We start from the raw sequence: 25046 nt of genomic DNA on the forward strand, positions 1-25046 counted from the left end.
AGACAGTTAGAGCTGCAGTGTGAGGCCTGGCGTTATGAAGAAGGATGGCCTCTTAAATTGGTTGATCTTCTTTTGCGGCAGTATTCAGCCCTTACCTCATTCAACAGCTCGCAGTAGTAAGCAGTATTGATTGTGCATTGCTCATACAAAAAATCAATGAGCAAAATGCCTCGCCGGTCGAAAAAAATGGTCAAAAGAACCTTGCCAGCTGACAGTTGAGCCTTGGCTTTCACTGGGGCTGCCTCCCCTTTCGTTCGCCACTCCATTTCTTTCTTTTTCCTGTTTAGCCTCCAGTAACTACAGTTTAGATAATTCTTCAGAGGATGATATGTATGAGTGTAAATGAAGTGTTAGTCTTGTACATTCTCAGTTCGACCATTCCTGAGATGTGTGGTTAATTGAAACCCAACCACCAAAGAACACCAGTATCCACGATCTAGTATTCAAATCCATGTAAAAATATCTGGCTTTACTAGGACTTGAACGCTGTAACTCTCGACTTCCAAATCAGCTGATTTGGGAAGACGCATCAACCACTAGACCAACCCGGTGGGTCGCCACTCCATACTGGCTTGTTTTGACTACACTCCTGTGTAGTGGTGGAACCCTGTTTCGTTGCAGGTGATGATCCGACTCAAAAATGCATAACCTTTCACAAACCTTGATGTAAGCCTCTGACAGACCTCCAAATGTCTCAACTTCTGATTTGCAGTCAAAAGGCGAGGTACCCCCCCGGCATACACTTTACAGAACTGTAATTGTTTTTGATGATTGCTTAACAGCTCCCATAACTTTTTCCAACCTGTTGTGCAATTTCAGATGCTCTCGCACGTCAATTGTCTTCAAGAATGTCTCGAACCGCACAAATGTTTTCATCAGTAATGCTGGTCCGAGGATGGCGATTGTGTTCCTGATTTTCCACTTATTCTCATCCTTCCTTCAACTTTTTATGCCAGGCAAACACACGAGTTCTTTATAGTGTTTGGTCTCTGAACTGTGGAGTCAATCTCTGGAAAATTTCCGTCATTTTAACTCCATGAAATTTTATAATTATGCGTTGCGCATTGGAGAGGTGCACCTGTTGTTCCAACATCATGAGTGTCACTGATGAATTGGTTGGGAGTGTGGAGTGGCCAGCTCTCTCCACTCCTAATGACCCCACCCAAGCATACTAGAAGCACGGGCCTAGTCCTACCAATCGTAGATGCTCAGGAACAAAAATCCCGTTTATATTTGATTTACCCTCATACCTAACTTGTTTTGATGTTGACAATATTTTTAAAATTTGAAAATAATTTTAGTATTTCTTTAGAATATCAATATAACGTTATTAGTTTATTCTTGAAGAACAAAAAAATTGCAGACAAACAACCAGATTTTGGATGTAGTTAAGATTCTGTTATGAGTAAAAATTATTATGCTTAAGAGACGGGCCCCACCCGTAAAATCATACCTCTGGGTTATTCCACTTATTTTCCTTGCCAGAAATATTCAACAGGATAATTTTTTTGCTCAAAGAAATTTTAAAGATATTATGTGAACACAGTTAATCGCTATTATAGATGAACTAACTCTTTTTGTGTATTGGAAGTGTATTACAATTATAAGAACAGGTCTCACCAAATTTATAGAATGATGGTTATACCAAAATTCAGTGAAAGCCACCAGGCTACTCATTAAATTTGGTATTTTGATTTCTGTCTGTGGTATCTAAGATTTGGTGATAAGGAAATAAAATTGGTTAGGAAGTAAACATATGCATTCATGCATATCTGATTTCTGAAATGTTTTCATGTCAAATTAATTTTCCATGTTGGATTCATACTTAACCATTCATGAGTAACTTCTTTCCTTTAGTAGAATACGCAGTTTTTGATCATCCTACTTCTGAAAAAGCTAACTGAATATGGCATCAGATGGTCATGCTTTGTGTTGTAAAAACAAAGTGTACAAATTTTGTACCATAAGTTGGTAAACAATGTACACCAGCTTTAACAAACTACTTTGTTAAAAATTGTACAACTCGCAACAGATAGAGGTCAATACTGTACCACTGACTAATTGGTTACCTCGGTGACCTTACAAACTGATGATTCTGGTTTTATTAAAATAAAACTAATGAAAGGCCCCTATAAAAATACCTGAAACAAAGGCCATTGAGTCAGTTCTATTATAATTATAGAAAAAGGAAAAAAATATTTCCATATCAAAGGAAAAAAATGGTTATCAAATGTGTTAGAATATAATCAAGCTAGTAATAGGAAGGTTGTATGTAATGTGACAGAGTTTAAAATTGTTTCTTTCAGTCTAGTCTGCTCAAGTGTATATTATGATAGAAATATTAAATTGATATTATAATATTAATTATTATGATAATATTAATATTCTTTCTTTTCAAGAAAGAAATTCCTTGTATTTATATCCAACAATGTATTTATGTCATGCTGCAATGTGAGAAAATTAAAATACTGAATAAAAGAACAGTCTGGACTTACTATGTAACAAGATTTTATATATTGATTAGTGTGGAATTTTTTTTTATGTCTGCATTCTCTTAAAAGTATTTCTTATGCTCGTAAAAGAAAGGGTAATATTGTTGTAATTTGCTAAATTCTGTAGAAACCATTCTGTGATTAAATCCAGACATTTTTGGGTTAAAGTTTAGAATAGGTTGTAAATTATGATTAAAAACTTATTTATTATTTGTAGCATTAATTCCACTGCCGCTATTTACTTATAAAATTGATATTTTTATGTGCTATGCTCAGTTTTAGTAATGACTTAAGTGGCAACTGCTGTGGTCATTAGCCACTAAAAAATATCAGAAACATAGAGTGAACTTGGACTCTGTGATTTTATTGATGTTTCATGGGAACTGTTTTATTAAACATGTCTTCACTGTTGCCTTTCATATTAATTTCATGGTATTCAATTTCCAGGATTTCACTCACTAAGGCCTGTTGAGTACTGTTAAATTATCATATTGAAACAGAATCTAGCCAACTTTTGAAAGATGCTTTGTCAATTTCTTATATTATCAGTCTGGTCTTTTTAAAATAATTATGTTTAAATGAAAAAGAAGGGATGTGTATGAACTTCATTAATCAATCTATATGTAACCATTATAATTGTATATTTGGTCTGTATAATGTGGCTAAATGTTGTGTTAACCATTAGACGAATTTTACGCTTACTTTAAAAAATGTTCCCCTAGATTGACTGAATGAATTGTGAGTTTGTTAAATAGTTTAATTTGTTTGCTGCTTCACCATTTCACAATTTTTTTTATGTATATGAATCGGTATTTCCTGTATTGAATAATGCAAGATTTATAACTGGTATTTATATTTGTATAACTTTATATGCATTTCGCAAATATGATTCAAGAAGGAAAATGTATACAAGTATTTAGTCATACTTGATGGTAAGAATAACATAGCGTAAGAATTCTTGTTGATTTTGGAAGAGTGCTAGACCTAGATCAATGTTGAATAAACAGGACGTGAAAATTCATAAGTTGTATGTAGAACTAGATATTTTTGTCGTAACAAAATAAAAAATTGTAGTTTGGCTGTATGTTAAGAAAGGATTTATAGTTCTTTAGCAATGTATTAAAAGTTGGTAATACAAAAGAAAAGATACCTTAGATCTAATACTAATTGAAGTGGGAAGATAGACTGAAAAAAGTGGCACTATTGGGTGATACAGAGGAAATACAGGAGATAGAAATGGGTTAGTGGTTGCAAAAATGAGACTGTTAATTAACTATAGTTCAGAAACCCACAGCAATAAGCGAGTACAGTAGACTTGCAATTATGCGAGGTAATTGGGACGAAGACCACCTCAGATAAAAGTGCTGCTAGGATAAAAATAATGAAAAAACTAGTTAAAAATGTACAGAATTAGTTATTGTAAGAAAAAACCTAAAATAAACATTATTACAGATCTGTAAGCATGTAGAAACATGAGATTATTTTTTTTAAAAGTCTTGATTAATTTTTGAGTCAACCTCTGTGCTCTCTCAGATGATGCGATGTTATACCAATGCTGTAGAGACAGTATATCATGTGCTGTGTGTTCTTCCTGTTGCTCTATGTAAGCAAGAGCGACTTCGATCACTTTCAGCCCATCAGAGTGTAATATTTTTGGGGTTATCTCCTAAGTATTGTTGTCCTCTTCACTATCTTTAGCATTGTTGACCATATTGATAATTACCTAATTAGTGATCACAATCTGCACATCTTCCTTGCACCAATTACAGATGTCTTCACCATTGATTTGATCTTCAACAGGTAGCTCATTGGCTAGTTGCATTAGTTCACCTACATTGTCCTGTTCTGGCACTTTTTTGTAGGGGTCCTAAACCAAATAAATTCCAAGATTTTTGAATGGTAGTGGTTTTCACCTCATCCCATGCTGAACCAATTGAGTATGCTACATCTTTTAATGTGACTTTCATTAAGGCCTCCCAAACAGTCACTCCTTCATCTAATCTTGCGATCATCATCTGGAGAAGCCTTCAAAAGCTGGTAATTTTTCTCTTCTAGAACCCCTTTGTCTAAAGGTTGTATAAGTGATGTCACATTAGAGGGTAGAAATATGGCTGTAAATTCACCACTACACAGTTCTTTGGCATCTGGGAAGACAGTGCATTGTCCAATAATAAAATAGTTTTTCTGGGGAGCTTACTTTTCTTTAAAATTGTTTCAGTAACAGGAACAAATTCATTAAAAACCAGTCACTAAAAATTTGGCTTTCCATCCATGCACTTCTTTGGTTGTGGTACATGTTAACAGACAGTTGACTTTGATATTTTTAAAGGCTCTTTGTTTTTAGATTTTTCAGTAAGCAGAGGCTTTAGTTTCAAAGAACCAGAAGCATTGCAGGTAGCCAGAATTGTAACTCGCTCTTTACTTTTTTAAATCCAGGAGCAGTTTTTTTGATTTTGCTTCTAAGGTTTTTGATTGAAGGTAGTGTTTGAAAGTTAAAACCAATCTCCATCAGAGTTAAAAATTTGATCTGATGTTAATTCTTTGTTGAAAATAATTTCTTCCATTTTAGACTGAAATTCTACAACTGCAGATGAGTTAGCTGACAGTTTCTCCCCACTAATATTCAGATGTCTTATGCCATATTCCGTCTTCCACCTGCCATGCCACCCATCACTTGCAGTGAATGTTTCCTCAACATTTTTAAACAAACACCTTGTGGAATTCACTTTAGCTTGAAGCATTGGCCCATTGACAGGACTGCCCATTCCTCGCAGCTGTGAAGCCACAGAAAAGTGCTTCAGATGTCTGCTCGTAATTGCTTTTTTTTAGTCTTTCGACTCAAAACGACTGCCTCCACTCGTACTTTTGTTTACAAATTTTTCAATTTCTTCCTGGTTACGTCTTCAATCCCCAACTCCCAAATTGGCAGCGACCTTTTTAATTGACTTGCTATTTTCCAATCGTTTTATTGCAAGAGAAACAACTATTCCATTTTCCACTCATAGCGCAACACAGAATTCATTAAAAGCACAAACTTTAACACAACCACATTTAGCATGAATGCAGAGATAATTGAAACTGACAGGTGATTGTGACAATGCAAAGATTGATCGGTGAACCCGATGATTTCCATACTCTGTAGGAGAACACTTGCATATAAAGTGTATAAACATCACTTCTCAATGTGATTGCCCTGCTTTATTTTTATGTTTTATCTTCTTGTAACTGGCTTGGTTGACTAGGACTTGGATAATCGTGAGTCTACTTTAGTAATTTTAAAAAAAAATTTGTCCCTAAAGGTCATCTTATAAGGAAAAAATGTATGCAAAGTCCTTGTTCTTTATGCATAATTTACTTGTAATATGAACTTCATTTTCAGAGTGAAGTTATTGATAACATGAAATGAATGATCCAAAATGGTCAGTACTCAGCAGTGTCAAAAAGTAATTTAATCTTTTGAATAGTCATTAATTTGCTGCTTTCTGTACGTAGAAATATGAATTAATAGATAGTGGATTTCAAAAAGATCAAGAGTAGTGGCCCCTAGGATGTCTTCAATAAGTTGGATAAGGTGAGCGTAGTCGCATATTTTCTATTAGGAACAGTGTACTACACTCTTGCTCTTACTGTGTCAACGAATATTTTTAATTCTGTAGTAATTATGACTGTGAGATGTGATAATTGTCATTAGCCATTGTTTAACACAGAACCATTGAAAAAAATACTATTCTGTAGACTGGTGTTTTAGAAATTGTCTGTGAATCAATAGGCTTCTTAATATCTCTAGAAATCATAATTTTTCCATCATGTAGGCCTACAATTATTGAAAATAATTATGAATTAATGTGTTTCAGGTTGTAATAAAATAAAATTTGCATTAATTACATATTTTCTTATGTTTTCTTGGTTTATATCTGTCATTTGGTATAATATTGAGAGAAATACTAAAGGAGATTTTCAGAATGCTATGTTTCCTGCACATATATAAAACCATTTTTGTGTTTACACATAAATTATCTAATAAAATAGCAATTGCTTCTATCTGTAATTTGAATAAGCACATTGTACATTATGCTGCAAAGAAGTTTTTAAATGCTAAATTTAGGGGTTTTAGTTAAATCTGCCATTGTTTTGCTAAATTTGTCATCATTTTTAACTATATTGTTTATAACATTGGAAAAAACTACATCAGACATAAAAAATGTTAATGAATGAGGGAATGTTTCTATATTTCCTTACATTAAAATTAGGATTGATTAGATGATATTTATTAGAACTCATAATGTAGGAAATTCATTTATGTGTGAAAAATATAATAGGACCTGTAGTATTTACTTGATTTAGTTTAATGTAAGCATATTTAGGTTTAGTAGGGTGGACTTTTGAATACCCTTGTTTGACAAACTGTAGTTGAAATGGGTTCACAATATTATTTCAGAGAGCCAAGAACTACCTCACTGGGTTGTTTCATTTGGACGATCTGTTGAAACATTATTGAATGTGACTACAGCAATTATTTATTTAATTTCTAGCATGTTATTCTGTTGGCCATTCCAGTTTTTAGAGATGAATCTAGGTACGACCTGGAATGTCAGAGTAACATCCAGAAAGTTGGAAGGGTTTGACTGTGCTATAATTTCCTTTAACACCACTTCACAAAAGTGACTAGAAGTAGACAGCAGTGGTTGTTGACTACTTCAGATATTGGAGATTAGAAACAAGGAGTTGTGTGAATGAGTATGAATTGAGGGGGGATATTGATATGCGAGTACCATATGGATGGATGATGTCTACAAGATATTAATTGAAATTCTCAGCAGAGGAAGTTGTGGAAGGCTGTAAGGTATAGAAAAAAAGGAGTGAGACCAATTGTGGCAGTTAAAGAAACATTTAAAATAAAAATGAATCTTGGGTTCACAATTAGAGTATAAATATTAATATTTGAAGGTTCTAAATAAAATGTGTCGGTAGTGAGAAGCAAGCTTGGGTAACATATTTTGTTTATCTTTGGCTGCCAAAAAGTGAACAAGCTGCAAGTTAGAAAAAAATAAGTACATGAAGCGCATTTACAACCACATCAAAATTACTTTCACTTTCAGAAAGCATAAATGTATATACGATTACACCACCCAAATATTAAAATAATATTTTGAAATGATTATTTAATACCAGATAGGTAACTATTGTCCGAAAATGTAGATGTTGCTGGAGAAAGTTAAAACTTAATATAGAGCAAAAGTTTAAAATTTATTAAAACAGTTGTGTGTTTTAGGTAGGAAATAATGTAGCTTACAGTATTAAAGTAATTATCTAGAATTTTATTACTGTTCAGCTGTAAATGTACTGGTTAGAGTTGTAACATATATGGTTCAAGTTGCATCTGTAAACAACAAAGTGCAGTGCTCAGGATTATCTGGCTCTCCCGTGAATGTTTGAGAAAGTGAAGTTGTTTTACACAGTCTTCATGGAGTTGAATACATTATTGGACATCAGTATGTCTACCAAAATGTTGGTGTGATGCAAATCTACCAGTGGTACATTCAGTTCTCACCAACTGTAACCGGTTGTTCTGAGAAAATAATTTATTAATGGTCTTACGTTGTATAAAATTAATTTAAAGCAAGTAGTTCGTCTCTTTAAGTCATGAACCATTATGCATAATTGGTTAATATTGGCGTTAGAGGAAGTTATGATAAGCATTTCGAGAGACATGAAATGGAAAAACGTATAAACAAAGTCAGTTTTGAAAATAAGTATTAAAATGTGTATTGTAATGTAATATAACAAAATAGTGTTAAGGTACAAGTAATTTTTTAAAATATTTAATGCTAATAGTCGTGTTTTAATTAGAGCGGCATATTTTATATAGGGTTTTCAATAATTTAGTTATCTACTCAAAATTAAACGTATTCGAATCTTGATGTTAAATTTAAGCTCGGCCGTCATTTTAAAACTATTGCCAATTCTATGAAACAGACGTTCATCAACAAACATATACAGTGGCTCGAAAAGCCAATCTTAAAATTCCTATCATTCTACTTAATGATGTAACCTGGTACAAAAATTAGATTGTATGAGAATGTAGGTTTGTTATCACTGTATGTATTATAATTTTTGCTCAAATGCATTTCCAAAATTATTTAGGTTACAGAAAAATATCAACTAATTTACGTAGACATATAGGTACTACGATGAAATCTGTGTCGAAACATAGTTGATAAGTTCCAGTGCCTCCTACGAAATCGAGAATAGCTATAAAAAATTCAACATTGACCATATGTGTAATCAGAAATTAATCTGATTTTTTAAAATTTAATTTTAAAAAACGTATTAACATTTTTGCTCGAAGGTAAATATATTGTTTTTTTCCTTATAGCATTTCGTATGAATTAAAAAGAAACTTGCTAAACCCCATATTAGCGTATACACACTATATATAAAATGCTTTTATGTAATAGTTATCTTATTTTTGTAAGGGATTAATTCAGAGCTTATTAACCCAAAATTTCGAACACCTCACCAATATTTATTTCTATATTAACTCGCTTCTCATTTTTTAAGTGGTTTTTGTACATTTACTGGCTTCTTATTTTGAAGAAGTTGGTAGCAATACAATCGGTTGGTTTATAAATCGTAGTTTGAAATTTGGTTATATTACGTATTTTGATTGCTTTGTTACGAACTAGACAAATTTGGATTTTTTGATGATGAAGTTTGATTATAGATATCGGTAATCATAATTTAAATATATTTTTGACATAGGATAGGTAGCTTTTATATTTAGAAAGATGAGATTAGTATTGTATACTACGTACAATGAAAATAAAAACTTGCTTGCACGAGACAGATAGTCGCTGTTCAGGGCATTATATTACTTTTTTCTCGTAATGTTAGGCTCATTCAGAAAGGCAAGTATTCTGCAATACAGTATGTTATTATTTTTGTGGATAACAAAAATTCTTTCCACAATTAAAATTTATTATTTTGCTTAATTTCAAACAATAATTTCCTTAAAAATATTTAGCGTACTTATAAATATTTCTTACTGTATACAGTACAAAAACGAATAGTTTATATTTGTATTAATAAATTGTTATTTTTCCTCCATCAAGTGAGTCAAAATGAATGACCACTTTATACCAATAAATGTTATTAAAATATAACTCATTTTATTATATTTGTATGTACTTGTAACAGGTATTAGTATTGTTGATGTTTAAAGTAATAAACATCAGCATTTAATAATAGGACTACAATAATTAACAATACAATTAATAAACATTTAACAATAGGACTCTACAAATTATTATAATTTATAAATAACTTAGTTATTTTATGAGCATTCATAGAATAGCTAAGTAATTTTTGTATCGAATTGTTGACTAATATTGAATACTAATGTTTACTTTTCATTTTCAATAAACTGATTTAGTTGAATCCTTGGCATGTTCCACTAGTTTCCTTCTGAAATATGTGGCATGTTAGTTAATGTCTCATGTGTATTAATGAATATATTTGTTTTTTGCATCTTTTGTCAGTGAAATTTTTTTTTGCAATAGCAGAATTTAAATCCATTTTTAAGAATAAAAAGCTTTTAGTGAAGCTCATGAAATAGTTAATAATGTATTTGATTTTATGAAGAAAGAAACTATAAAGTTAGGAGAATTAGATGACAAACATTTATTATGCATTAAAAAATGTGAAGGTAGAACTGCTATAGCTTTTGGGATTTCAAGATCACAAGTTCAAAAACTCCAAAAAGAAAACCAGGATCTTCTTAAATCTAAATTGCAGTTGTGCTCATTCAGCATACTAAAAAAAGTATAATCAATCTTTAAAACCAGTTAGTGGATTAGACAATTTTGATCAAGGCATTGTAAGATGAACAGTTAACGAGTTTTACACAAAAAATAATGAACTGCCTTCATTAAATAAATTACACAATAAATTTTAAAAGACTGTTCAATCTAAAGATTCTAGAACTTCACTAGCAGCTATTCTGAAAGAGTTAGGCTTTGTGATGTAAAACTGGTAGTAGGAAACTTTTGATTGAAAAGGAAGACATTTGATGCAATTGGATAGAATATTTAAGAGAAATGACCGATTTCCGAAAAGAAAATACTTTCATTGTTTATTTAGATGAATCGTATATTTTAATGTCCCATTTGACTACAAAACTGTGGTCGGACGACTGTGGTGCAGGAGTAAAAGTGCTGATTAATTAAGATATTTGGTGGAGAAGAATTAGAGTTCATTCCGAACGCAATGTTAACTTTGAAAACAAATTCAAAAAGCGGTGACTATCATGACAGTGTAAACAACAACAGTTTCATGAAGTGGACATCTGAAAAATTAATTCCTGGTCTTCATCCTAGTCAGTGGTTGTTATCGATAATGGGCCATACTACAGTTCACTTCTAGAGAAGCCTCAAAAAACCAAATGTTATGAAAAGCGGCATGATTAATTGGTTAGAAAAGAATAATATTCCATTTAATAAAGAAGTGTTAAAACCATAATTGTATGACAATTAAATCGCATAGAAATTAAAAATTGAAGTACCGTTTTGTGAACTATTTAAGAAACATTGGCATCAGGTTCTATGACTTCCACTTTAAATCCGTTTGAGATTGTATGTTTCGATTTGAAAAGATATGTTGGTTGTAATACAAAATTTTTATGTCAGATATTAAAAAATTAAAGAATGAATGAAATGAATAAGTGGTTTCCAATCATCCTTATTCTTTATGTTCCAATATTGTCAACATTTAAACGAAGCTGAAACTGAGTATAAGATGATAGAACTGCTAATCAACGAAATGAAGAATAAATTTATCATACATCTAGACAGTGGTAGTGAAAGTGACTGTTCCGTTGAAGACTGAGAAGATGGTGAACTTGCACAGGAACTGGACATATAATACAAATTTCAAGTTACTGTTAATAATAATAATAATAATAATAATAGTACAGTCAACAATGAAAACAATTGTACAAAAAAAAAAATTGGAATTTCTAAATATTGTACAATAATAATTTACATCTAATTTGGTTTAATTATGGATACAGTATACATTCAAGTACCAGTTAAGATTTTTCTAGTTAAAAAATACACCTAAATTAAAATCTCTGTTTTTGCAATCTTTATTTATTGAATTACTAATACTAATTATGTAATATCGAATTATAACCAATAAAACATGAAAATGGTAATGTACATAAATAAAAGTATGATTATCGTATTGTTGTCTTATTAGATGAGTATAAATGTTTTCAGGTTCGTTTCAACCTTTTGAAGTTTCAACCTTTTCCAACACAAGCTTATATTTTTGTTATATGCATTGTGGTTTTAAATTTGTTTTATATTCTTTCTTTCCATTTTGTATTAGTAGCTTATAACTTTGCTACTAGCCTCATAACTTGTCTCTTACAAAAATGTTTAGATAAAAATATTTTCTGTTATTCTTGCATCATAAGTCAGTTTTCAACTTCAGTAATTCATAACTTGCAAATTGTGTCATACCTCCTTAGCTTTTAGTCTTCAATCCATTTTTTCTGAGAAATTGTGAAATTGAACTTAATACTTTCCTTGTTTTTAAAATTTGTTTTAAGTAGAGAAAATGTAAAATAAAAAACCAAGTTTTCTTCATAATTTTTAATTTTTTTTTTTAATATGAAGCAGTTGCTCATAGCTTTTTTATTAATTTTTTTTTTTAACAGTGAAATGTGTTTTTTGTTGTTTTGTTTATTATGCACCTGTGGTTAAAATTTTATTTTGATGTTTAAAATATTTTGACACTGAAAATTTCAGGATAAAACCAAATATTTTCTGACATTCTTGCATCATAAGTCAGTTTTCAAAGGCACTTAATGTACTATCACCATCTTTGATGGTACATCATAAAGGTACACCCTTTAAGGTACCTTTCATCATAAAGGGTACCTTTTTGCCAGCGTACCTTATTATCAACTCTTTGAATCAGTTTATCAATTACAATTATTTTCTGAGTTCAATCTATATTCTTTTGCAGGTAGAAAAATATGAATATGATGAAGAGTATATAAAACTGTTGTATGAAGTTCACAAGCATGATATACCTGGGCATTATTATCGAGGCTATTTATTTCATGATTTCTTTTCTGGAAATACAACAAAACATGTTAAGGTATTTATTCATGTTTAAGTCTCTTTTCTTAAGTCATCAGTTAACTTCAGTATGACAATTCTGAACCTTACAGGCAACCTAGTGTAGAATTTTTCTGATCTTTAATTTTGAATTTGGTGGTTCCTTACATTATTTTTACAGGGACTCAGATTATTATTCAGCTGTCAGTCTTGATGTAGCCTTGGTTTTCTGTGATACTGAATTGAAATTTATTAGGCTTCTGATATAAGAGGTCTGTAAATAAAGTAATGAGACTGGTTCAGAAAAACTTTTTATTTACAATCCAATTATACATACACTCTGTCACCTTCGAAATAGTTTCCTTGGGAAGCCACGCAACACTTCAAACAGTTTTCCCACTATTCATAGCAGTGTTGAAACTCAGAAACCGGAATATCCTTCAGATGGTTGGTTACATTTTTAAAAATGTTTTTTACTGTTCCAAAATGGTGTCCTTTGAGGTGATTTTTTATAGTTAGAAACAGGAAAAAGTCACAGAAACTCAAGTCAGGTAAATAAAGTGGTTGAGGTTCTACAGGAATGTTTTTCTTTGCCAAAAACTCATTAATTGAGAGTGCAGTGTGACAAGGTGCATTGTCATGATGCAGCATCCAGTTGTCTTTGATGGCTGGTCTCATGCGGGCAACTCTTTTCCGCAGGCTTTCAAGAATTTCTCGATAAACATGTTGATTTACAGTCTGTCCTGTAGGGAAAACCTCTTCATTTACTCATTATTGCTTTTTTGGGACGCGGTGAGTTTGAAGTGTGCCACTCCTTGCTCTGGCGTTTTGTTTCTGGGTTGTACTCAAATATCCAAGCTTCATCACCAGTAATAACATTTTTTTTAGAAAATCAGGATCAGTTTCAATTTGCCCTAGAAGATCGCGGCACGCTTCCACCTTGTTGTTTTTCTGTTCAACAGTGAGGTTTTTGGGACCACTTTTGCACAAACTTTCTTCATGTCCAATTCGTTTGTCAAAATTTGATGGACTGTGGAGTGGTTCAAATTCAATTGTTCTGTAATCTTTCTGACAGTTAATGTACTATAACACCATCTTTACAGATCATCATAAAGTACACCCTTTTAGGTACCTTTCGTCCTAAAAGGTACACTTTTGCCTGAGTACCAATTATCATGGATCGTTGTTCAACTTTTTGAATCAGTTCATCAGTTACACTATCAGTTTCCTCAATCAGTTTCCTCCCACTATACATTTCTGCTCCCGTCACCAAATTTCTGGCACTGATCTAATAGTGCTGTGACTCATAATTATATTATCATAAACATGGCATCATTATTGATAATTCTTGGCAACACTCTGTCCTTTCACCTATAGAAAAAAATTAAGAGTTATTAACAATAATAATAATATATTTATTAAAAAAATGGATCAGATCATTGACTGGAGATGAAGTGTTTTTTTAGGTAGAGGCTTGAGAATGAAAAATAAGTGTAGCTAGTATAACAGCTTGCTACTCAATAGAGATTCCTCATAATATTGCAATAACTTTTTGCCATAAATGTTATTATTTATTAATTGTTATTAATCCTTCTTTTTATAGCATTTTGAAGGAAGAACAAAAGAAGTTTGGTTTGTATTCAGTGGATTGGAGATTGAAGAATTTACCACTTTTGCTGATCAAATGATGAGACTACCTAGTTTTGCAGTTACCATTCAGAAATGTCATAATATTTTGCATTTTTATGGTATTAATTTATTTAATTTAATGAGTGATCGTAGAAGGGAAGTCATAGAAAATTCCATTCTGAAGCAACTTTGTATCACATCTATTCAGGTAAACCCATGCAAGTTTTTTTATTCTTTTTGTGTATTGTTATTGATATCAGTAATATGGTGTAATAACTCACTTGATTTATCAAATTGTGTATTACAGTAAAACTGTCCATCTTTTGTTATGCAGTAATAATGTCATGATATGTGTACTGATTGAAGATTGATCCTTTATGATAAAAAATTATAATAAATGTTCAAGATATTTATTATATTATTGGAGATAATCGTCAAGAATTTTGTACTTTGAGGAATTACACTTGATTTGTTTTAATGTATTTTTATGAGAAGATTTTATGCTGGTAGATCTAAGTGATATATTGATGTGTTTGTGTGTGTGTCAGTTTATTTTTTTTTGTAGATGGTTTTCAGCTTCACTAACCATCTAAGGCCTTGTGCCGAGGTAAAACCTTCTCTTTCTCAGAAAAACTGTGACATTCATTTTTTCTTTCCACATTATCAGTACTGAATACAATTAGAAGTGATCTGCATGTTTGGTAGAATTAAAGGTTTAATCACATCATTTAAGTGGGATATACCTTTGTAGCAATTTTGTGTTACCCTTTTGTATAAGTGTAATTTCTAAGTGACTTAAACGGATTCTGATAACAAGACAGAAGAGAGCTGAAAGTATCTTCAGAAATTAGTATGTTATTTAGAAATAATTATAATGATTAATGTTGAGTATGTTATAATGATTAATGTTTCATTAATTATACAGTGTGTGTTACGACATGTGTGTAATAGAATTTTTCATCTGATTAGTTCTTACTGTTCTAAATGAGATTTATTTAATGACTTTTTTGTAATATTAGACAGAATTAAATCCAGTTAAGTATAACTGCCAGCCATAATGATTATGTTTGTTAAAACCTGTTGCATCAGTTCTGTTAAAACCTTATAAGAATATCAAAAGTTTTCCACTTTAACAAGGTTCTCAACAATCTTTGCTGCTTGACAAATACCTGAGAATACTATTTTTGGGTAATATAACTATATGGGTTTTTGTTTCTGTTTCTGCTAAACAAAAGCAAACTCATATGTCAAGAGCGCTTTAGTGACAAATGTACTGCATCCAGGAGAGTGTGAATATGTAGTCTGTACTGCTATCAATGGCTGTATGGTGTATGGCATTTGCTTTTTTGTTTCCTTTAAGTGTTAGAGTTTGAAAAAATTAAATACTGCCTTCCTCTTTCAAATTCTTTAACTTTCTTGCTATCTAAACATGTCATTTGATTAGTCCTGGAGAGCATTTTTCTTTGAAAGGAAAATGTCTTAAGGAGTACTATAAAAAATTATACAATGGTTATTGAGAGAAAATAAAACAAGAAATTTTGGATATCATATAATGGTTGTTTTTGACGCTTATGATGGCGAAAGCACTAAAGTCGTGGAAAGAAGCCGTTGTTCACAAAAAGTTGCCTCCAAAGAGTATCAATTTGCAAAAGGAATGTCTGTAATAGTTGCTCAAGATAAATTTTTATCAGATCATAAAAAGTAAAAATAGATTTATAAAGTTTCTTATGGAGGATTTACAGAAACATTCTATTATATGTAGTCAAGGTAAAGGTGAAGCAGATGAATTAATTGTTGAAAAGCCCTGCTATGCAGGATAAATCAACTTTACAAAAAGTTATTGTTGCAGAGGATGTAGACATCCCTAGTGATTTTGAGTGCTCGAACTGAAGACACTGAAACAATATATTTCTTGAAATTAGGGGAAAAAGTGTTTTTCCTGTTTTGTATTCGTCAAAACGTTTTGAGGTGGAATAGTCTAACAGTTCAAAATTGATCCTTTTTTCACATTGCTTCACTGGGTGTGGTACAACATCTACGTTTTATAATAAAGGAAAGAAAAAGTTTTTCAATCCCCTAGAAAAAAGAAATGATTTAAGAGATCAAGTAGAAATCTTTCATAATAAAAATGCAGAGCTTGAAGACTTTTTAAAAGCTGGTAAATATTGTACGGCTTTATTATACGGGACTGGTAAAGATGTACAGGTGAACAAATTAAATCACAGTGAAGATTTCTCAATGTTTCTTGAGAAAATGCATTACGAATCATTTATGTTTGGGTCTAATTAGCTAATTCCAAATTTTCATAAAAATCCATGTTTATGGAAAAATTTGGGAGGTAAGACCCTATTTTTACCGCTATACACTGGACGGAATACCTGTAGAATAACTGTGCAGTGCAGGTGAGGAAGCGATTGATAGATTATACAAACTGGTGTATAATATTTATGAAAAAGGAGTAGTTCCGTCAGACTTCAAAAAAAGTGTGATACCAAAGAAAGCAGGAGCAGATAAATGTGAAGAATACAGAACAATTAGTTTAACTAGTCATGCATCAAAAATTTTAACTAGAATTTTATTCAGAAGAATTGAGAGGAGAGTGGAAGAAGTGTTAGGAGAAGACCAATTTGGTTTCAGGAAAAGTATAGGGACAAGGGAAACAATTTTAGGTCTCAGATTAATAGTAGAAGGAAGATTGAAGAAAAACAAACCAACATACTTGGCATTCATAGACCTAAAAGGCATTCGATAATGTAGACTGGAATAAAATGTTCAGCATTTTAAATAAATTAAGGTTCAAATACAAAGATAGAAAAACAATTGCTAACATTTACAGGAACCAAACAGCAACAGTAATAATTGAAGAACATAAGAAAGAAGCCATAATAAGAAAGGGAGTCCGACAAGGATGTTCCGTATCCCCGTTACTTTTTAATCTTTACATGGAACTAGCAGTTAATGATGTTAAAGAACAATTTAGATTCGGAGATGCTACAATTTGCTGACGATATAGTAATTCTAGCTGAGAGTAAAAAGGATTTAGAAGAAACAATGAATGGCATAGATGAAGTCCTACGCAAGAACTATCGCATGAAAATAAACAAATACAAAACAAAAGTAAATGAAATGTAGTAGAAATAACAAATATGGACCACTGAATGTGAAAATAGGAGAAGAAAAGATTATGGAGGTAGAAGAATTTTGTTATTTGGGAAGTAGAATTACTAAAGATAGGCGAAGCAGGAGCAATATAAAATGCCGAATAGCACAAGCGAAACGAGCCTTCAGTAAGAAATATAATTTGTTTACATCAAAAATTAATTTAAATGTCAGGAAAAGATTTTTGAAAGTGTATGTTTGGAGTGTCGCTTTATATGGAAGTGAAACTTGGACGATCGGAGTATCTGAGAAGAAAAGATTAGAAGCTTTTGAAATTTGGTGCTACAGGAGAATGTTAAAAATCAGATGGGTGGATGGGTGAATGGGTGAATCTTATGGGCCACATACTAAGGCATCCTGGAATAGTCGCTTTAGTATTGGAAGGACAGGTAGAAGGAAAAAATTGTGTAGGCAGGCCACATTTGGAATATGTAAAACAAATTGTTAGGGATGTAGGATGTAGGGGGTATACTGAAATGAAACGACTAGCACTAGATAGGGAACCTTGGAGAGCTGCATCAAACCAGTCAAATGACTGAAGACAAAGAAAAAAAAACCATTCTAACTAAAGACTTTTTTTCAGCATATTTTTATCAATAAAATCCTTAAAAACGTGATTTTTTCTGAATTTTTCTTTATAAGGGTTGCAACATTGAATAACAACAAATTAAGTTCAAAAATTAAAAAAAAAATATTTGTACTACAAATTTGAGAATGATATTAATGTGTAAAATATTTCATTCTATTGGTTTTTAATTTCTTTTTAATAAGGGGTAGTTTTCACCGTTAAAAAATAAAAAGTAGGAATTGACAATATATAACTTTTGAAGTAGAGGGTCTAATTAGCTAATTCCAAATTTTCATAAAAATCCATGTTATGGAAAATATTGGGAGGTAAGATCCTATTTTTACCGCCATACACTGGACTATTAATGTTCTTTAATGCCTCACCAAAAAAACCAGCAGCAAAATCTTACTTGATTATCCCACCAATTTTAGTTATGATGTTCATTTCTTCTAGTTTAAATTAAGACAATTATCTGAATTTATCTATCTCATGGATATATTAATAAAAATATTTAACCATTTGCAAGTTTTATACTATTGCAGTATGATGCTTTAATAATTTAGCTTGTGATTTATTTGTAAAATTAATGTTTCAGATCGGCCTGATTGAACTACTGTCAAGTGTTGGTGTCTTTCCTCACAAATTACTCAGTTTCTCAACCAGTGAATTAGTCTGTGCATATGCTGATGGAGCGCTTACACTGGAACAGACCTTGATGGCAACTTATTATTATTCTGCTTATATGGCTTACACTTCTGCTGAACAAAAGCCTTTCAAAACTTGTGGTGTGTTTAAATTTCATTTACGTTTAGAATTATTTTATTGTTGTTTCTGTTTGTAAAACAATATAGTTTAGAATTGCTATTAATACAAATGTACATCTGCCTTGAGTGGCTTTTTGTATCAGTTTCAGTATCTTGCTTAACAGAGATAAAATGAAGAGTTAAATACAGTGTACATGTATATTTTTATCTGAAGCATAGTTCTTATCAGAGTCTCTTATTGGTCTGTCCTACTTCAGATAATGTGGATAATTGTCACAAAAAATCAGTAGTTGTAATTGGGCAACTAGTCTATAGTTAAGGCTAAATAAATAATAATTAGAAAATTCTGTGAGTTAATAAAAATACATAGGATTTAACTAACTAATGTGATTAACATTATTTTTTAAGTTGTAAAAAGTAATAATTTCAGTAGTAAAAAACAGCCAAATAAAAATATTATACTGGTTTATTTAACATAGTTTGTTTTCACTTAACATAAATTTATCACAGCTAACACATGTTAGTTGTAATGTAGTGTTGTGTTAAAATAATGATTATATGTATTTGATGATTATTTATTGATTATGATACAGTATGTAAAGCCTATAGTTTAATTTAGTTAACAAAATATTTATACTGATTTAATAAAATTTAATTGAACTATATTAATGCTCAATAAAATCATCTTGTATGAAAGAACAGACAGCAAAGAGTTCCTTCACAGTGTGAAAGACGTTATTCATCATCTGTCCATGTTAAAAAGCTTAACCATTTTCCTGCTATTAGAGCTTCTGTGATTGTTCTTCCTGCTTCATTTTTATGTATAGTGTAACTGGTTTTTTCAAGCCAAACAATATAAGGTTTATTATCATATATAATTGTCTTTTTATAAAAAACAATTATAGAATAAAACAGGAAGAAACAAATATACAGTGTCCCATGAAGAAACTTTCAGGACTTGTTCTACTGGTGAAAATAATGAAAAAAATTCATATAAAATAGGTCTGGAAACGCTTTGTTTTCGAGTTACTATAGTTTTTGGGACCCAAATTATGGAGTACAGTTGATGATTTCTTATGTATTTTGATTTGGGAAATAGGATAAAACAGGTCCCAGAACTGTAACTCCAGTAGTTTTTAAGACATCTGACAGAACACAAAATTCAGTGTCGAAAAACAATTTTTTTTTTTGGTTTGTAGAACAATAGCGTTGTTAAATGACTAATAAATGAGGAAGATTTAGTAACAAACGTGTACAGAATTTAATTCTGAGAAAATTAATGTAAATAAAGCTAATAAAAAGTAAATAATGTATAAAAATTGATTTTTTTATCAAATCAAAACAGATGAAAAATAGACAGAAAATTGTCACAATTAAAAGAATAAATGCCGAAGAATTGATTTAGAAAATTGCTTATGAGTTTGGTGTCGAAGAAACAATCTTAGGTGATTGGAAACTGAACAAAAAAGAAATTGAAGAATACTGTTCAAAAGTGCCCGAGAAGTTTTAAATAAACAATCTACGCTGAAGAAGTCTGTCCAGGATGTTCCAGATGATGCCGTTTCCTTGTGGTTCAGGTCACAGAGAAACTTTGGGGTACCAGTACCTGCTCCTATTTTGCAAGAAAAGGCTATTCAACTTAACAAATTGAACGGTCCAGATATATTTTCTGCAGTAAAGGCAGGCTGGAGAAATTAAGAAGTTGTGACATAAGACATTTAGCCATATCAGGGGAAAAATTATCTGCTGATCCTAAAAACACTGCTAATTTTGTCAAAATGTTTTCTGTTGTTGTTCAGTCAGAAAATCTGCAGCCAGAACAAGTAAATAGTTTGGATGATACAGGATGAAATTTTAGAATGCTGCCATTGAAAACACTAGCATCAAAGGATGAAAGCTTCTGCACCTGGCTTTAGAATTAATAAAGAGCGAAATTTTAAATTATTAACTTTTTAATTAGACAAGAAACAACATTCCTTTCCTTGACTTAATGATAGTATGAAACTGGCATGTGATCGTGCTGCTACGGACTGTGTTACTCAGTTAAGACAAAAGTAGGTGAGACTTTTTCGCTAAAAAATGAAACTAAATTTGTGAGTCGATGTGAGAGTTTTCAGTGACTATGGGTTTATTATAATAATTACAGTAGAATAATGAATAATATTATTGTTATAATCATTTTTAATTTGTCACTTATTCTGTTACCAATTCGATATTAATATGGTTTGTTGCCCGAATTCAAGAATGAAACTTAAGGTCTCGGTTAACCGCGGATTTTGTTTACCCAAGCCAGCAACATCCCCAATTACCTCGGTTAAGAGAGGCCTTACTGTATTCAAATATACTTGCTTATATTTTAAGAGATGACTCTTGTAAGTTTACAACAGTTTTAAAATTTATTTGGGCAATTTAGTGAATACACCTATCCATTTCTGAAGCGATCTATATGAAGTATAGGTATACACTTATTCCAATAAAATATTTATTTCTTGTAAGACCAAACTTTTGGAAGGAACCCAAAAAAAATCTAACCTTTCTTAGAAGGATTGTAACCCATATGAGGTAAGTAGATGTATTATTATGATTAAAATCTTAAGTTATTTTTATGTAAAAAATAAAAAAGCCTGTTATCTTTTAAATGTTCATTGTCTATTTATCAGTTTCATTTAAGTAATCAGACTTGTCTGACATGTGTTAATATTTTATATTCCTTCTGGTATCTAGAGCGTAAAATACCTTTCTTATGCAGATTTAGAAAGTCTGTACTTTCTTTCACATTAAGGTGGGCAAATAACTATGTACTTCATCTGGCTGGTCTTTTTTGCATCATCATGTAAGATTAATATGAACTGCATCAGCATCATCACCAAAAAACAGATAAATTTGCATAACATTAATAGTAGTTTAAACTGGTCTGATACTTTTACAAATTAGAAACATGGATGAATCAGATTTTAAGTAAAGTGATGCAACAGTCATAAACATTGTAATCTTTATTGTTAACTAACCTGTGAGTACTAAATTTTACTAAGCCTCACCTTTTCTATTTTATTTTTCTGGTTTGTTCAATTACAATTCATGCATATTAATGAAATGTATGGATTTCATCAAATTTTAAAATGAAATTACTTGTTTAGTAAGTGTATGAGGCTTAACAACATTTTGCAGGGATGTATCTAAGCTAATTGTTGGCCTTAATCAGTTGCTGTTTGCATTAGAATTTCTTTGCTTGAATTTGACTGTTTCTACAATGTATTAAGGATAACTTGTAATTCTGAGTTAAATTTTCATGTAAATTCAGATTGAAAATGATAATTTCAGATCATGTGAATGAGAAGATTTAGGGACATATTAAGAAACCTAGAGATTAGTAAACCTTACGACTTCAAAAAGATAAAAACTATCTGAATTACAGTAATGGTTTCCAATTTTTCAGTGCAGATTCTTTGGATGAATACTATAGCTCATGTACTGGTAATGGCATTCCTGTCCATCACACATGGATGAATAAGTCACTGGGTGCTGATGAGTTACTTCAGTATTTAAAAAAGGTCAGTATCTTGTTATTCCTATGAATAATTATTATATTAATTACTGTATAGAGATCACAAAAATTTATACAGTTAATGTATTCCATAAAACTACTGGTCTGAGCAATTGATGAGTACAGTATAACCCTAATGGCTTTGGTAATAGTACTATCAAAATGCTGATTCCAAATCAGTTTATGGTTGCAAACCATTGTCAAATATTCATTTATGAGAACTTATACTTGTTTCCTTAATATATTTGCTTGTATGCAGTTATATATCCCTATGTGTTGAATTGTGTTCTTTTTGTATTTTCTATTTCAGATAAACTTTAAATATGTGAAAATTAACTTGACACACAATGTGTATATGTATATATTCTTTTTTTTAATAAAAAAGTTATTGTGACTGAGAAAATGCATGCCTGTAAAGACATGTGCGTTAGTGCGCACACACACACATACACACTCACACATATTCTCTCTCTCTCTCTCTCTCTCTTTCTTTTTTCTTTCTTTTTCTCTCTCTCTCCCTGTGTTATGCTGTCTTGAGTATATCAGGTGAGGAGGTGCACAGGGAATTGTCAAACTAGAAGCAGGGTATAACTCTTCTTTTGGCATGTTAAATGAGGATACTTTGTTTATCCACTATACATGTTTAATGAGGATACTTTGTTTACCCACTATACATGTTTTAAAGTAAAATATGTCAAATAAGTAGTTTTGTTTAGTAACAATTAACAAAGCAATTAATATTTCAATTTATTGCTTTGAAACTTGAAAATTCAGTAATCTGTTCCTTTAAAAATAAAAAGGTTAAATAGAACAATTCCTGTTAATTTCAGATATGTTTATTTATGTTTTTTTTTTTAAATTTCATGCGAAAGGTTTCCAAATTAAGAATCTTCAACCATTTTCTTAATGATGTGAATCTTATGTATCGGTGTTAAATTTGTTGTTACGGGGATTAAAATACTGTTTGATATCAGGGAATAGCAGTTCCACTCATCGTCCAAATGTTTAAAAAATAAATCAGATAAGTAACAAAAATAAGGTAAAAAACTTATATGTATGAATATATTCTGGGATCCTGAAATTTATTGATGCTTAAAGCATAATTATTAAAATGTGATTATAAATATACTACAAGTGACTACTGCCTTACATTCTTTTGTTTTCAGCCAAAGGGAGAGATAGCATACTGTACTGCATGCCATTTAAATATTAACTGATTTACCGGTTATTGAATATAATACAAATGAGAAAATAATTAAAGATAATAAATAAAACTAATATGATGTCGTATAAAGGATTAAAAATTATTACCATTTACCTACATGAGTAGGTCAAAATTTAATTAAAAAATAAGAAAATGGCTTTTTTAAAAAAAAATTTCATAAGATATTATTGGGGCTATAACATATAATGTTGTTTAAGGAAACGTTCTACATACTCATTTCTTATTATTCTGTATATCAAATCTTTAAAAATTTCTACTTTTTTAACTTTTCACTAGATCTTACCCTGTTGAAACGCCAAAATAAAAGATTGCTGCAAGACAAATTACAAAAATAATAATAAAAAAATATAGTTTATTTTAAAAAAAAGAAGTTAAGTATGAAAAATATTGTAGAAATAGTAAATACAAGTATTAATTGAAAAATAAAAAAATACTTATAAAACGTTGTAAAATAAGTATTTCTAAGAACATTTGTAGAATAAAAGTAAAAAATACAAACATGTGTTGTTTTTGCCAATTCCAATCAGAATTGAAAAACAGCTAAACCACTGAAACCTTAGCAAAGGCTGATGTCTCTTCTACATTTAAAATGAGCCAGATGCTTCTTTATTCTAGTGTCTATCTTTCTATGAGTTTTAAGTTGGAATTATTGTCTTTTTCAAATTAGTTTATAAATGGTCGCTCTACTGATGGGTTTAGTATTTTTGAGGCCGATTTCTTGATGTCATGGTAACATTGAAGTTATGATTTTTAAAAATATTTTTTATTTATTGCTGTGCAGAAAATAATACAAATTTTTGTCCAAGCTTTTTTTTTATCCTTTTTCTCTGTTATTCTGAAATAAGGTTATTTTGGTGAGTTTTCTGAGTTTTTTAATGATTGTTTTTCTGTATGTTGTTAATGGTTTCTCTAGTAATTGCACTGAAGTGGGTAACAATTTGCTTTGTAAATTATCAAATTAGAAGATGTCATCTTATATCGCATAGAGTGAAAGAACCATGGTATATGTCTAGCAATGCCTCTATTTTTACTGTAAATATCAAAAGTGATTTTATTAAAAAAAGGAATTTCATAATATTTTTTTGTGATTTTCTTTGAAAGTATGATGGTTTTTAATTACCCTCTATCAATATGTCCTTTTCGCTGGATTTATTTCTGGATAAATTAAACATTGCATTCTTATTTGTACAGCCACTGTTTAAGAAAAGCAAAACACAAATACAGATTGTTATACATTTGTCACCTTTGGAAAACAGTTTTCTTGATAAGCATTAACTTTTTAAATATGTACAGCATTATAATTCCCCAACAATATTGTTTTAGAGAAGGGCATTCCAATATACTGGGTGTGTTTCTTCTGATATGTAAGTGATATTTACTTTAGTATTGATGAAACCAATTTTACTGTAAATTTTTTATGGCTGAGCAAAGCTTTAGCTTTGGTTGACCAAAAATGTTAATTGATTAACTTAAATGTTGAGGTTTCAGAGAATTACCACTCTTCTGAATTAAATATATTTTTGGAAAATTTAAAACAAGTA

General features: G+C 30.8%; 1 protein-coding gene across 2 annotated transcripts in view; it reads left to right on the forward strand.

The window, feature by feature from the left end:
- Window positions 1–25046, forward strand: part of LOC142323491 (fatty acid synthase-like) — a 232107-nt gene that overhangs the window by 72352 nt on the left and 134709 nt on the right. For both annotated transcript variants that reach the window (XM_075363214.1, XM_075363215.1), the window contains 4 exons: window positions 12522–12656; window positions 14220–14453; window positions 18568–18757; window positions 22178–22287. In XM_075363214.1, coding sequence (XP_075219329.1) covers window positions 12522–12656; window positions 14220–14453; window positions 18568–18757; window positions 22178–22287 — 669 coding nt within the window. The remainder of the gene's footprint in view (window positions 1–12521; window positions 12657–14219; window positions 14454–18567; window positions 18758–22177; window positions 22288–25046) is intronic.

This window comes from Lycorma delicatula, chromosome 4, assembly GCF_047948215.1.
Source record: "Lycorma delicatula isolate Av1 chromosome 4, ASM4794821v1, whole genome shotgun sequence".
In the NCBI taxonomy this organism is placed as follows: Eukaryota; Metazoa; Arthropoda; class Insecta; order Hemiptera; family Fulgoridae; genus Lycorma; species Lycorma delicatula.